General features: G+C 38.2%; 1 protein-coding gene across 4 annotated transcripts in view; it reads right to left on the bottom strand.

Annotated features, from left to right (window-relative positions):
* Nucleotides 1–13,635, bottom strand: part of LOC145997181 (solute carrier family 35 member F3) — a 242,637-nt gene that overhangs the window by 104,475 nt on the left and 124,527 nt on the right. For all 4 annotated transcript variants that reach the window (XM_083133888.1, XM_083133889.1, XM_083133890.1 and 1 more), the window contains one exon: nucleotides 9,398–9,480. In XM_083133888.1, coding sequence (XP_082990014.1) covers nucleotides 9,398–9,480 — 83 coding nt within the window. The remainder of the gene's footprint in view (nucleotides 1–9,397; nucleotides 9,481–13,635) is intronic.

Genomic DNA, 13,635 nt, shown 5'->3' with positions numbered 1-13,635 from the left:
CAATAATAATAGGAGTAAAATAATCATAATAATAACAAACGTTTCTGTGACTGTTCTCCTAGAAAAAACGTGGGCACCCATGACTCAATTAAAATTACTCATTAAAAAGTAACCAGGTTGACTCAGTTACAATTACTCATTAAAAAGTAACCAGGTTGACTCAGTTACAATTACTCATTAGAAAGTAACTAGGTTCACTCAGTTACAATTACTCATTAAAAAGTAACCAGGTTGACTCAGTTACAATTACTCATTAAAAAGTAACCAGGTTGACTCAGTTACAATTACTCATTAAAAAGTAACCAGGTTGACTCAGTTACAATTACTCATTAAAAAGTAACCAGGTTGACTCAGTTACAATTACTAATTAAAAAGTAACCAGGTTGACTCAGTTACAATTGATCATTAAAAAGTAACCAGGTTGACTCAGTTACAATTACTCATTAAAAAGTAACCAGGTTGACTCAGTTACAATTACTAATTAAAAAGTAACCAGGTGGACTCAGTTACAATTACTCATTAAAAAGTAACCAGGTTACAGTTACTGGCAATCAAAAATTAACTATGAATTACTTTTACAGTTACTTTCTGCTGGAATTTTTCTTGGAGACAAATTACACGCATCAATGATTGTAAGTTGTAAAAAAATAAATATATGAAGGTTTACATTTGTTTTATTTATGTTTTTAGGAAGGGAGAGTGGGATAATGGTGAATACTTAAGAGAGATACGCGTCTTGGGTTACTTAGCATCTTGTGATGGATAATTTTATTGCTCACAGACAACGTTTAATTCTGGTTTAGGAATATTACATTGTATGAAATATGGCAATGTTCGCCATTACCCAGCGTTTTGGTGTAATGGTTATATTAAATATAAATTATGTTATGTACGATGTTTGGTTACTTTTTAAAAGGTCGATTTATCTTAAAGACCAAGAACACCTATACATCATTTCTAAACAACAAGTTTCTAACTTTGAATATGATGTGAAGCATAATAAAAGCCAAAATATAAATCCTGTCTGGCAATCTATATTCAGTATATAAGAATGTATGTATGTGTGTGTTTGTTTGTTCCGGCATAACTCTCGAACGCCTGAAGCAATTTCAACCAAACTTTGTACACATAACACTTGCAATCTGGAAAGAAATACTGTGGGGGTAAGACACCCCTGGCACCGCTAGGGGTGAGCGTGGGAAGGGGACATAAAATAGCATTCTGTTGCGTCGGATTTTCGTGTCCTATCCTGCAAGATATGCTTCCCGCTACACAGCACGGTGAAGTTGGTTGCCTACACAGAAGGTGCGATATTGCTATCCTGGAGCAATTTCAAGCAAACTTGGTACATATCACTTACAATCTGGAAAGAAATACTGTGGGGGTAAGACGCCTCTGGCAGCCATAGGGGTGGGGGAGGGAAGGGGTGAGATGTAAAAATAATCTAAAACGACCGATATTAGTGTGGAATCTTAAGTTTTCGAGGTCGCTAAGGTGAATAGACACACTCCCAATGCCGTTGAACTCCAAGTAGATTGTACGCTATTGTAAGAATTCATTATTTTCCTGTTTAATAAAAGATTGGGTTCAAAAAACCCGGGCAACGCTGGAAAATCAGCTAGTAAAACTAACAGTTGAAATAATTTGAACATAGTTTATATATATCTCAATATACAGGGTGTCCGAATTGAAACCCCCTAATTTCAAATACTTATATTAAACATAATATACAGGCAAGAACAGTGTGGTAGTAGGTACACAGTAGCTTAGCTGTGGAAATTTTAAATAGGTAATGAATAGTAAAGATTCGTTTATTTTGTATCGTTCCAGGGTGTGAAAAGTGCAAATGACAACCAATGCTGAAAAAGCGCAAACTGTGTTGTGGTACGCAGAATTGGGATCCATTATTGCAGTTCAACGACGGTTTCGTGCAGAGTATCACAGAGACCTTCCCGATGCCAAGAGAATCAAGGCGTGGAAAGCAGCGTTTCTAGAGACAGGATCTGTCGCCAAAAGGCATTGTGGTGGCCGATCACCAACATCAGAGGAAAACTTTCAGCTCATTGCAGATGCATTTGCACGAAGTCCCAATAAATCCGTTCGTACGGCGTCACGTGAGATTGCTCTCCCAAAATTTGTGTACGAACGGATTTCTTGCAATAATGGATCCCAATTCTGCGTACCAACACACAGTTTGCGCTTTTTCAGCATTGGTTGTCATTTTCACTTTTCACCCCTTGGAACGATACAAAATAAACGAATCCTTACTATTCATTACCTATTTAAAATTTCCACAGCTAAGCTACCATATACCACCTACCACACTGTTCTTACCTGTATATTATGTTTAATATAAGTATTTGAAATGAGGGCCTTTCAATTCGGACACCCGGTATTTACATGAATCAATTGTGGGAGAACTTTAATACGCGAGATAATGGCGAACTCGAGGATGAGGACTGGTAACCATTACCCCAAAACTCGGCATTTACTTTATCCAGAAATGCTGAAGTCACAACCTTCCGTATTGAATGTTAAAAAATACGAGAACACTCCTCTGACTTCCTTAGTTTAGTACAATATCGACTGGTGGCCGGTCTGCGTAGCGGAGTTAGCATAGTACGCTACGACACGAGAGGACCCGGTTTCGAATCCCAGCATGTGCATGGGTGTTCCCTGTGAGTGTCCTTTCATCAATTTCATCACGTCATCACTCATCCTCATCGTCGTTATTAGCCATCATTGGGTGCTTACGTCATTAAGGAGGAGACACCCTTCACTTTTAAGTTTCTATGCTCATGGGCTTGGGATGTGCGATAATGATTCGTTGAGGTAAGTCAATTGGATTTGCTTTATTTTGATGTTGCTTTTCAATTTATTGGGCTCATGGGTGAACATTCTTGCCTAAACTGGGACTCGAACCCGGAATCTCTATCTCTCTCTGTCTATTCTAAGGTTAACTTTACGTACATGGTGTACACAAAGTATCTGACACTTTTCAATTAGAGTAAAACATCGTTAATCCGGATCCCGATAAGCCGGACTTCGCTTAATCCGGACAGGCAAAAGGAAAAAAAAGCAGAATGCAAGGTTTTAGATGTGGTTAGAAGTCAACAAGAGAATTTCCCAAAGAAAAGGCAGTCAAACACTGATGGCATTCTGTTTCCGCAGACTTTGTACCGTACTGTATAATGTTTTTAGGCCCATGCTCTTTAAATACACCATAATAAACGTGTTTTGTTGCTATAAACTGTGTTTTAATGCACTTTCTACTGTTCTTTTAGGTTATTTAAGTTAATCCGGACTTTCGTTAAAATGGTTAACTTATCCCCCCCATTAGTCCGGATTAATGAGGTTTTACTATATTAACAAATTAGAAACTAAAGAAGATACAAATAAACTGGTGGCAATGATAGATAGATAAACTCAAAAAGTTTTATGTCCTGTATCAGTACACTTCTGTATGTTCCTTTTGTCACTCGGAGAATGTCAAGATGATAATCGATTTCTTTCCACAATGGGGTCATTAATCCACTGTAGCTATCACGTTGTTTATCCTGGCTTTCAGTTCATCCCGGGTTCTATACCCTGTGGATACACATAGTGATTCGGATTCCACTTTAAACTGTAGGTCCAGTCCCGATTAGCCTTACTGTGCATAAAGTGAACTTAAAACACCAACTCAATCAACCAATCAATCATTGGATCCGAAGGACACCCGGAACAGCCCCAATGGATTTTTTTCTCTGGGGATATGTGGCAGATATTGTTTTTAGGTAAAAGTGCGACAAAAGGAGCACATTTAGAAGTGTACTGATGCAGGACATAAAACCTTTTGAGTTTATCTATCTTTCTATCACCAGTTTATTTGTATCTTCATTAGTATCTGATTTATTAATAATTGAAATGTGTCAGAGACTTTGTGTACACCCTGTATTTCGTTCATAATAACAAATGTAAATGTTTGGAACAACGGTTTGAAATTTCTTGGACAGAGGAGCACTTTTCAGGAAAGAAATTCACACTTGACCCAGTGTCAGGAGGATAAGTTGAGAGTTTCTTGTACCTAGGTACAACAAGAGATTATGCTGTGGTATTTGGTTTGCTGTCGTAACTTTGTAACAGGTGTCCAGACGGGGGGCGGATTAAGAGCCGGGCGTCAAACAGGTCTGTCCTCTTTGAGTAGCGTCAAAACCTTTATTTTTATTATATAAGTGTAACTATTTCTTTAAAAAAGTGTTATTACAAACAAAATATTTGAATAACACAAGATGGAAAGAAAGGAGTTTAAAAAAGAAAAATAGATGGCAGCACAAATTAAAAGGATATAAGTAAATTGTTGGAGGACAAGCATCAATTTAGTGAAAGTAGGTGTATAACAGTAAGATGTAGAAAATATAAGAATAATGAATAAATAATAGATGACAGACGGAAAGAAAAATACAAGTAATTTTCATCATTCATCAACTTAAAGCGTACAATCGATTCTTATTGTTAGACACAGATAAAGAAGTATTCATCATCAGTCTTGAATTTATTGTATTACGGATAGTGGCAATCGGCGATATATTGTTTTATCGAATTTATCAATTTATCGAAGTAAAAATTTAGGGACTCCAGAAATACAGCTCAATATAGCCTTTGTCCCCATTGCTACCATGCTTCCAAGAAGAAATTTTTAAATTTACTGCTACATAACATAATACATACATTGTAGGAATTTCGGCTAAGCCAATACTGCTATTTTGATATCATTATGTAGGTATTAAATAAATGTATAGGCCTACCTACAATAAACGTATTCTTTAACAGTAATACTTAAAGTATTTAAAAATAAGGCAATTATTTTTCTTATCAAAAGCAGTAAATATAGAACACAATCAAGGATTTCTTGGGAGTGGAAAGTGGGCCGACCAGGGTGGAAAATAAGGGGGGTGCCAAAAGTCCACCTCGCTCGCGGCTGAAAATGTTTATCTTCAGCAGCCCCTGTTTCCAGGGACAGATTTCTACGGTAACCTACGCGGATATATAGCTTTCAAAGTTTCAGTTGATGGTTTGATTAGAATAACATTAACTTTCTTAAAGTTTCGATAGCTGCTTTATGTCATTAGTTGGGTTATTGCAGCTGCTTCTCATTTCTGACATTTTAGTGTCACTATTTCTGTAGAGCAGTGGTGACGATTGGGTTCCAAAACCGGGGGGGGGGGCAAGGTGCCAAAACTGGGGGTAAAATACAGTATATTTCGCTTTGTAGATAAAGTTTAGCATAGTGCGGGGGTAAAAGTGGAGAAAAGTGGGGACAACTGCCCCCTAGTCCCCCTAATCGCCGCCACTGCTGTAGAGATGTCCTACTATGTCTGTATCAAGTTTGTTTGTCAAGATGGTTCTTTTTGCCCATGTCTTATACCTATCACTTCCACACATTATCTTGATCAATACTTGGTAGTATTCATTATTATTATTATTCTCTGTGACGATTTAGATTAAATAAAAATATTGAGATTTGGGCAGTATACTCCTGGACAAACTTAAAGAAACAATCTTGACGAAGGATGTGGCCACCATATGTCCACGTGGCTGTCTTTACAAGAGTTGGCAACATTGAAGGGACATGTAGCCTCGCCTTGTGAAGATTGTGAGGAAGATAAGGTCCGAGTGTCTTCAAGTTTATCCGGAACTATAGTTCTGTGACGTATTCTTTCATTCAACTATTTTCCTAGAAGTTTCTATTCTCAGTTGTTAGCACAATGCATTAGTGACTATTTAGAATACATATCCCAATTTTAGCATTTGATCGCCGATACTAACAATGGAGAGATTATATCTTCACTTACTGCGTTTGATCAGACATGGACTACTACATTTGAATGTTCCCATTCGGTTTATGTAGGTTCATGTTGCGAAGATGATTCTGTGCCATTTAATTACTCATGAACGAAACTTGTTCATCCGTTTCTATAATTATTATAAAGCGTGACTGAGCGACTGATTCGTGTGGCTGATGATGAAGTGAAGTTTCGTTGCTCTGCTGGCTTCTATTGGCATTGTTGATTTATTTTGGCGTTCTTGCGGTTTGATTGTTGTAACACTTCAACAGGCACAAATCGAATTATGTTAAAAGAAACACCGAGGTACAAATCCTGTAGGTATCAAGAGAACAAGATGGGAGTGCGCATAGCGTCAACCAATCATTAAAAGGAACCAGGAATAGTAATTAATAGAAACAAGCAATTTAAGCAACAAAATTCGAGCAGTGTAATGGTGACAATCTCTAAAATAAAATATAAAAAATAGATGGAAAGAAGTAGATGAGGTCTAGTAGCTATCTAGATAAGTTTAACACATATAGTCTGGGTGGAAAATGCCAAAAAGTGACATAACCTTGTTTTGAGGTATGAATAAAATGTCTTGACTGTTTTTGAAAGCTTATATTGTGTACATTTCCGATCTGATTGATGTCACTCTGTCAAACTTAAACAATTTGAGTAATTCAAGATGGCGTCCAATATGGCGGACTTTCCAGTTAATGACCTATATCTCAGTAACAAATGGTCATATGCAGATAATCTTTTATTAGTCTTGATCCTCATTAGGTGAGCTACGAGGAATATTCTGTTTAGTTTTTCGCTAATGTCAGTGATTTTTCCGTAACAAATAATATTTAAAATATGTCATTCTTCTAGCACTTTTTGAAGTTTTTGCCTTGTAACTTTTGAATAAATTAAAGGACAGGAAATTGTTGGAATAAAAGTGGTAGCCCAAGATTGTAGATGAGATGAGATGAGATGAGAAATCCTATAATCCACAATGTAGGTCAAAGGAAGCCAAGAAGACATACCCACAAAATGCCGCGTCTTGACCTGTAAGAAGATGCAACTAATGTCACACATGTCAACCAGCGTTTCTTTTGGATGATTGAAAAGCCAAGCAGCGTTTAGCAGGCACAATTTTTGAATGGGTGACCATACTGACGCTCAATCAAGAATAAACATATCATATTAAACATACTGTATACTATCAGCAAGGAAAATATCTCCATCTAAATGTAGAATAAGGGTCTACAGCTGTGTATATCATCTGACTCTGTTATGCAATGCGTGTATTAGAGATTCTCTTGTTTGTTGCTTAATGGCGCAGTGGTAGCGTCGTCGCCTTGTAATCAAGGGGTCCCAGGTTCGATACCCGGTGAAGGCACATAGTGGTTCGGATCTCACTTTATACTGTAGGTCAAGTCCCGATTAGCTTTAATGTGGATTTAATCAACAGCTCAATCAATCAATCAATGTGTTGCTTAATAAGCTGGGCATGAATCCCAGAGGACAGTGCCCTAGTAATACGGCAGTTTTGTGGACTCATCAAGCATTTCTACGCAGCAATCATAAGGATAAAAGGCCTCGAAAAATAACTCGAAGGCAGGGCATCAAAGATGGTGAAATTTCAATCGAAATTAAGCAGCCATGATAGTCTTGGTACAATTCAGTTGATTGATTTGGTTTATTTTACTTCGCTTTTCTGCCACTTTTGGCTAATCGCGAAGATGAGGATGGGTGATGACATGATGAAACTGATAAATGGACACTCACAAAGAACACCCATGCCCATGCCGGGATCCGAACCCGCGACCCCTGGCGTCTTAGCCCGCTGTGCTAACCACTTCCCCACGGAGGTCGACAGGGTACAATTCAGTTAGTTGAAGCACATAATATAAATATGGAAAACGAACGTGTGGACATATATGCTAAGCGAGCCATATATTTACGTACAGATGGTTACCTTACTTTATGTGGTTTCATACATACATACACATTTCCACTACAGATCATAATTTTTATTAGTAGATTAAGAACGGAACACATTGATTGATTGATTGATTTAGTTTATTTTACTTCGCGTTTTGTGCCTCTTGTCTAATTTGCGAAGATGGGTGATGAAATGATGAAATTGATGAATGGACATTCACAAACACCCAAGCCCGACCGGGATTCGAACCCGGGACCCTTGGCGTCGCAGCGCGATGTGCTAACCACTCGGCCACAGGGTCGGGCCGAACGGAACACATACTCACAACAGCACATTTAGCAAAAATATATTTTACAACACATCAAAATTGTAAATATGGCAATGACAACTCCGATGCTCAACATTTATTCTCGGAATGCTCACATTTCTCAAAACAGCGAAATATATTCTATAAAAGATTGTTTAATTCTTCCTAAGGGGCTATTGACACCTCTTGTTTGAACGTCTTAGGTCAGAATTTTAGATAAGTTTTAGGTAAGGGGATATTTTGAAGGGTGCAGAATGGCCTGAAGTGCCGACGCTCCCAAAAAATTTATTTCATTCATTCATTCTATAAAGGCTTGCATCGATTGAAAGTCAGGGGCGCCGACTTGTCAAAATTATTGGGGGGGGGGGGGGTCTGATCATTGAAATAAATCAATGAATGACTCCCTCCCTTTATTAAGTTTTGGCCTCAATGTTCGGAATCTCGTAAAAGCTCATGAATTCCTTTAAAATATTAAAAATTTTATTTATAGTTCGAATGCAAAATGTCAATTGGTCATGGATGGATGTGTCACAAATTTCTTCAACCATAATAGCAAAATATTACCACGGAGCGCAAAACAGATCCCCCTAATATATCAATGATCTCGTTCTGAAAGTCATGTGAGAGCCATTTGTAGCCCGAACGTCCCATCCACTCTCCTAGTTCATGCACATCTTATTTTGAAACTTTTTTTTTAGTAAAAATGTTAACAATACTCATAATTATATACTTAGTATATATAGTAATAAGTCAGGTGTTTTTCTGTCTCTGGTCATAGCTCCCTCCCCCCCAAAGTTGATGGTTTAGCGGTCTCAGCCCCCAAAGTTGATGGTCTAGAACATTTCAAATGTGTATTTAAAGTTAATTTCATGTGGCACAATTCAGAGTAAACTTTACAAGAGAAGCAAAATAATACATTAGATTCTCTTAAGCAAAACTATTTGAGGGGGGCTCTGTCCCCACATCGATAACATTGGGGGGGCTCGAGCCCCCCCAAGCTCCATGGAGTCGGCGCCTAAGTTGAAAGTACAATTTCCCATGTCATTCGTACCTTCTCTTTTATCAAAATTATATCCTCCTCTTATTTGGCTTCTGTATGGGTTTGCACGAAAATGTCAGCTTGAAATATAAAAGTCCTCAGAATGTAAGAATGCAAAAAATATTTATTAACTTAATTGATTTGTGTTTATGCTATTGGTGAACTTGTTTGATAAAGTACAAAAACCGGAAGTGTTACAAGAACATAAACACTGACCAAAGTCAACAGTATCAAGTATAAAAACCCCGAAATAGAGAATATATGTCACATAGTAATGCATTAGTTATGTAAAAGTAATAAATACAGCTTACCTTCCTCGCAGATCTGGAACAGCATGACTTTTTGAATTTCTTGAATCGCTGTACAACACCAGAACTGGAAGACTCTTGCCCGCCTGAAATTAGTAGAAAATACAATATTTAGTTTGTAAATTATGAATTTGTTTTCATTAAAAAAAGTCAAGTAAGTAATTACAAAAATATCTTCCATCTAGCGGCCGTTGAGCACATTAAAATTGTTCCTGTCTCTTATAGGGCAGGTACGTACAATTGAGTTATCTCTACTGTCACAATACGTGAGGTACTCGACCATAGTAGCCAATTAGATTCATCCTTTGCTCCAATTGGAAAATATACAGGTTTTGGCGGGAAGAAAGGCTACATTATAAAGGGCTTATTCGTTTCGGATATAAGAGGACGTTTTTTTGATCACATTTTACGTTCCACAGGTGGTTAAATGGTAAAATGCTCGTATTGTAATCAACATAACCTGGAAGGAATTCTCGATAAGAATTTGGCTCAGATGGCTTGAAAATCTTCAGCCTCTAACACGATCATACTGAAGGAACATTTATGCAAGTCCAAATGTCATTTACATAGCAACTAGGAAGGTGTAACATAAATATTGGTTTAACTTAAGAAATTTTATACACCGTAAGAATGGAAAAAAACTGGCATCTAAACAAACGCTTCCTTACTGAGTCCAAATAACACTGGGGAACAAATTTCAACTTTTTCTGTATCCTGGATGAAATAACGTATTCTTTACTAATCCCGATGCGAGGATTTTTCCTATCCACTCATGCCTAATATGTTCTTATATCATAAACAGTTTATTTATAATTACCCTGTATTTATACACACACATTTTTTTCTTTGTAAGTTCTCCAGTTCATGAGATATCACTTTCAAAATGATTGGGAAGACAAGATCAATATATTTTTTTTCGTTTTGATGATCAAGGATAAGTATTCAATGTTATAAATAACCAATTTTCAATCAATAAGAAGTTTCATTCGAGACCGTTAAATCTATATCGTCAACTTGACACGTGTTCTGTACAACTCCAGAAGAAATTATCTTTTCTCCAGGCAAACAAATGACAACTGTCAGACTCCCAATAAGGGGGAGGGGGGGCAAATTAGTTTTTTTCCCTGAAGTCCAAGACGTAAAGAATGCACACACTGTCTCCTTAGGGGAGGGATATTAATCACGAGGTCACGTGACAACAAGGGAGGGGGAGGAGGGGAATTTCGCCTGACGTCGCAGCATGAGTAATGCTCAGGTGAGACCGACTCGCTTTCAAGGCATGGAGATAAGAAATAGAACTTGGCCTTGGACCCAAAATAAGACGTGCCTTAGATAACTTCCTTTGTGCGAGAAAGCTGAAACGCTTGACGTATGAGAGTGTTATTAATCTCGTATGCATACGAAACAACCACCTCTTCCTGCTTTTGAAGCAGGAATTTAAAACGTGTGCGTTCGATTTCTTTTTAGTGGTCCCTACGTAGACAGAACCTATTATAAAGTTGAAGTCCTGATTCGAACGCCACTTTACTTCAACGCAAGTTCCGAAAGATCAGGAGTTTACAGGAGTAAACAACCATGCGTCACGTCCGCATAGAGCCCAGTACATCCTGCCTCTAAACCTTTTCCACCAATAGCGTCTCTGTTTGGAACTGACGACAGTACTTGTCGTGGAGTAAATTAAATATTGCCAATTTAGTTTCTTTACATATTTCTCAACGTGAGGTTGCGGCTGCGTTTTCTTTTCTAGGTTGTGTTATTGTGTTGTGCTATATATATATATATATATATATATTTACATAATGTGGAGAGCTTGGGAATGTATCGTCGCAGTGAACGAATGAATGTTGAAACACTGCAGGCAAAAGTGACAACTCTTCCCAGAAAAACAGGTTCTGGCTCGAAACCAGATACGCGTCCTGTCGGCTTCCTCTCGAGCTGTGTGAAATACACCGAACTGGAGTTCGAATCAGGACTTCAACTATACTATAATTACTCAGAGCCCTCTGGAGCCCGTTCGAAGCATCGGACTGCGGTGAAACTTGGTTAGAGACCACGGGGAAGCGAATGCTGATGAAAAAAATAGTTCAAATTTTCGCCACCAGGTGGAAATGTGGCGTTCTAATAACAACCTGGAATAGGACGTGGAAAAGTTTATTTTTAGTTTATGTCAGTTCAGAAGTGTTAAATATGCCCGCCGTCAACGTGAATGACCCTTTGGAAGCGTAAGACATCCAACAACAGGATGTTAATTGTTACTGTGAACCAGATTTAAGTTCCACATTACCACCTGGTGTTGAACATTTGAACTACTCAACATATAAGCTATTTTAAAATTGCGGGACCTTATATTATGGGCTGAATCGATACGGTTAATGTGTTCATGGGCAAAATAACACCTGAAAGAACACTTAGGAAAGAAACTATTTTCCAGGTGAAACGTGATTTTGTTTACGTCAACTTTGTTCTTGCAGCGGCGAGAGAATAGATTACCTTACAGTCAGTTCCGGATCTACAAATCTTGGGCCTCCCCGCAAAATATTACCAAAAGCCACCTCCAGCTACCTACCTTTATACACGCGCGCACACACGCACACACACACAAACACACACACATATATATATACAAAGGGCGTACTATAATGATTTACACTTTATTTTTTTTTTTCAGGTCCCACCATTCGAGAAGTGAGGACTGGCATATGAAGCTACGAGTCTAGTCTACCGATTGCAGGAAGCAGTGCTCAGTTCTGGAAGGAAAGTGACTGTGACAACACTTGTCCCTTTTTCTGTTGATGTGCATCCTGTTTTGCAGCCTTCCACCCAATTGTAAATGGTTTTCCGTGAAGGCGCATGTTCACTACACACTGCCACCAATCGTCTGTAAATCTCTGCTGTGGTCACACCCTCTCTCCATAGAAACCAACTTGTCCAACGCTGACCATTATAGTCGCTTTCCATGTTGTCCAATAGTCCTCTGACAATGATGTACGGAACGTGCTGCCGTGTGAACACCGGGAATCATTTTTGGCCACTGCTTCCTGCAATCGGTAGACTATACTTGTAGCTTCATATGCCAGTCCTCACTTCTCGAATGGTGGGAACTGAAAAAAAATAAAGTGTAAATCATTATAGTACGCCCCTCGTATATATATATATATATACATACATTTATACACACACACACGTTTATAATGTATGTGAGTGTGGTGTGTGTGATTCTTGATGGCATGTTGACAAAGTCACATATAAGGGCCGAGAGGGTGATTCAAAAGTCCCTTAACACCCCCTATAAAAAGTAAAGGAGTTAGACTGGGTACAATTTGTCATGATAGAAACAGATTAAGCTTAGGGGGAACGGCATTGGTGTTCCATGCAGACGGCCGCCGTATTAAATTCAACACAAAATTTTTAAATACGAAGGGGGTAATATGATATTTATACGATACTCTTTTCTCACATCTGGAAAATGATACATTTGTTACAATCACGCAGTCGTAACTTTTCCTGATTAAAGATAGGTTGAAGAAACCTTCACCGTTGCATTTCTCGTGCAATTCTAGCTTGGTTATATTCTAGTCTGGCTGTCACACGGGAAACTCGGGGTGGGCGATCTACGGTCGGAATTTTTCCGGCTTTGTTCCCGCATAAATCGGCTCTAGAACCAACTCAGCCTCAAACCAAATGGTACCCGGGAGGGTGTAGCGTGGTGCTAATCACATCACCTCCAAGATGTCGACATCGAAAATATGAGTGACCCACATACCCTAAATTGTGCCTTCATGACACGGTGCTATATCTACAGGGAACTTTAATTTTACCTGTATATATTGTATTCGTTTCTGTACCCCTAGGTACCTACGTTTTCTTTACATACGCACTTTTTTTTACTACTTGTGTCCGCCTCCCTCCCCCTTGTAGATCCGGCAGAGCTTACAGTGTTTAATGACGGAAATTAACTTTATTCATATTGTTATACAAAAACATTTAGAACTTTGAATAAATATAGTTGCCTGGAAAAGACTTGTTGCATAATAAATATGTGTATGTCGAAGTTTTATCTTCCATATAAGTAACATATGAAATATATGCGTGAAGGATTAACGACCTTCTCTCGTGAGAGTTGGATGAACTGTTAATTTTAACTCTTAACCTTTAACTCATTCATTGAATGATATTGTTAATTAGACGAGAGGGACGAGGAACACCATACACCAATACTGGGCATAATGGCTTCTCTGTTC

Source organism: Lepisma saccharinum, chromosome 13, assembly GCF_977018435.1.
Source record: "Lepisma saccharinum chromosome 13, izLepSacc3.1, whole genome shotgun sequence".
Lineage (NCBI taxonomy): Eukaryota > Metazoa > Arthropoda > Insecta > Zygentoma > Lepismatidae > Lepisma > Lepisma saccharinum.
Note: the sequence above shows the minus strand (reverse complement) of the source record. Positions and strands in the feature narration are given on the sequence as shown.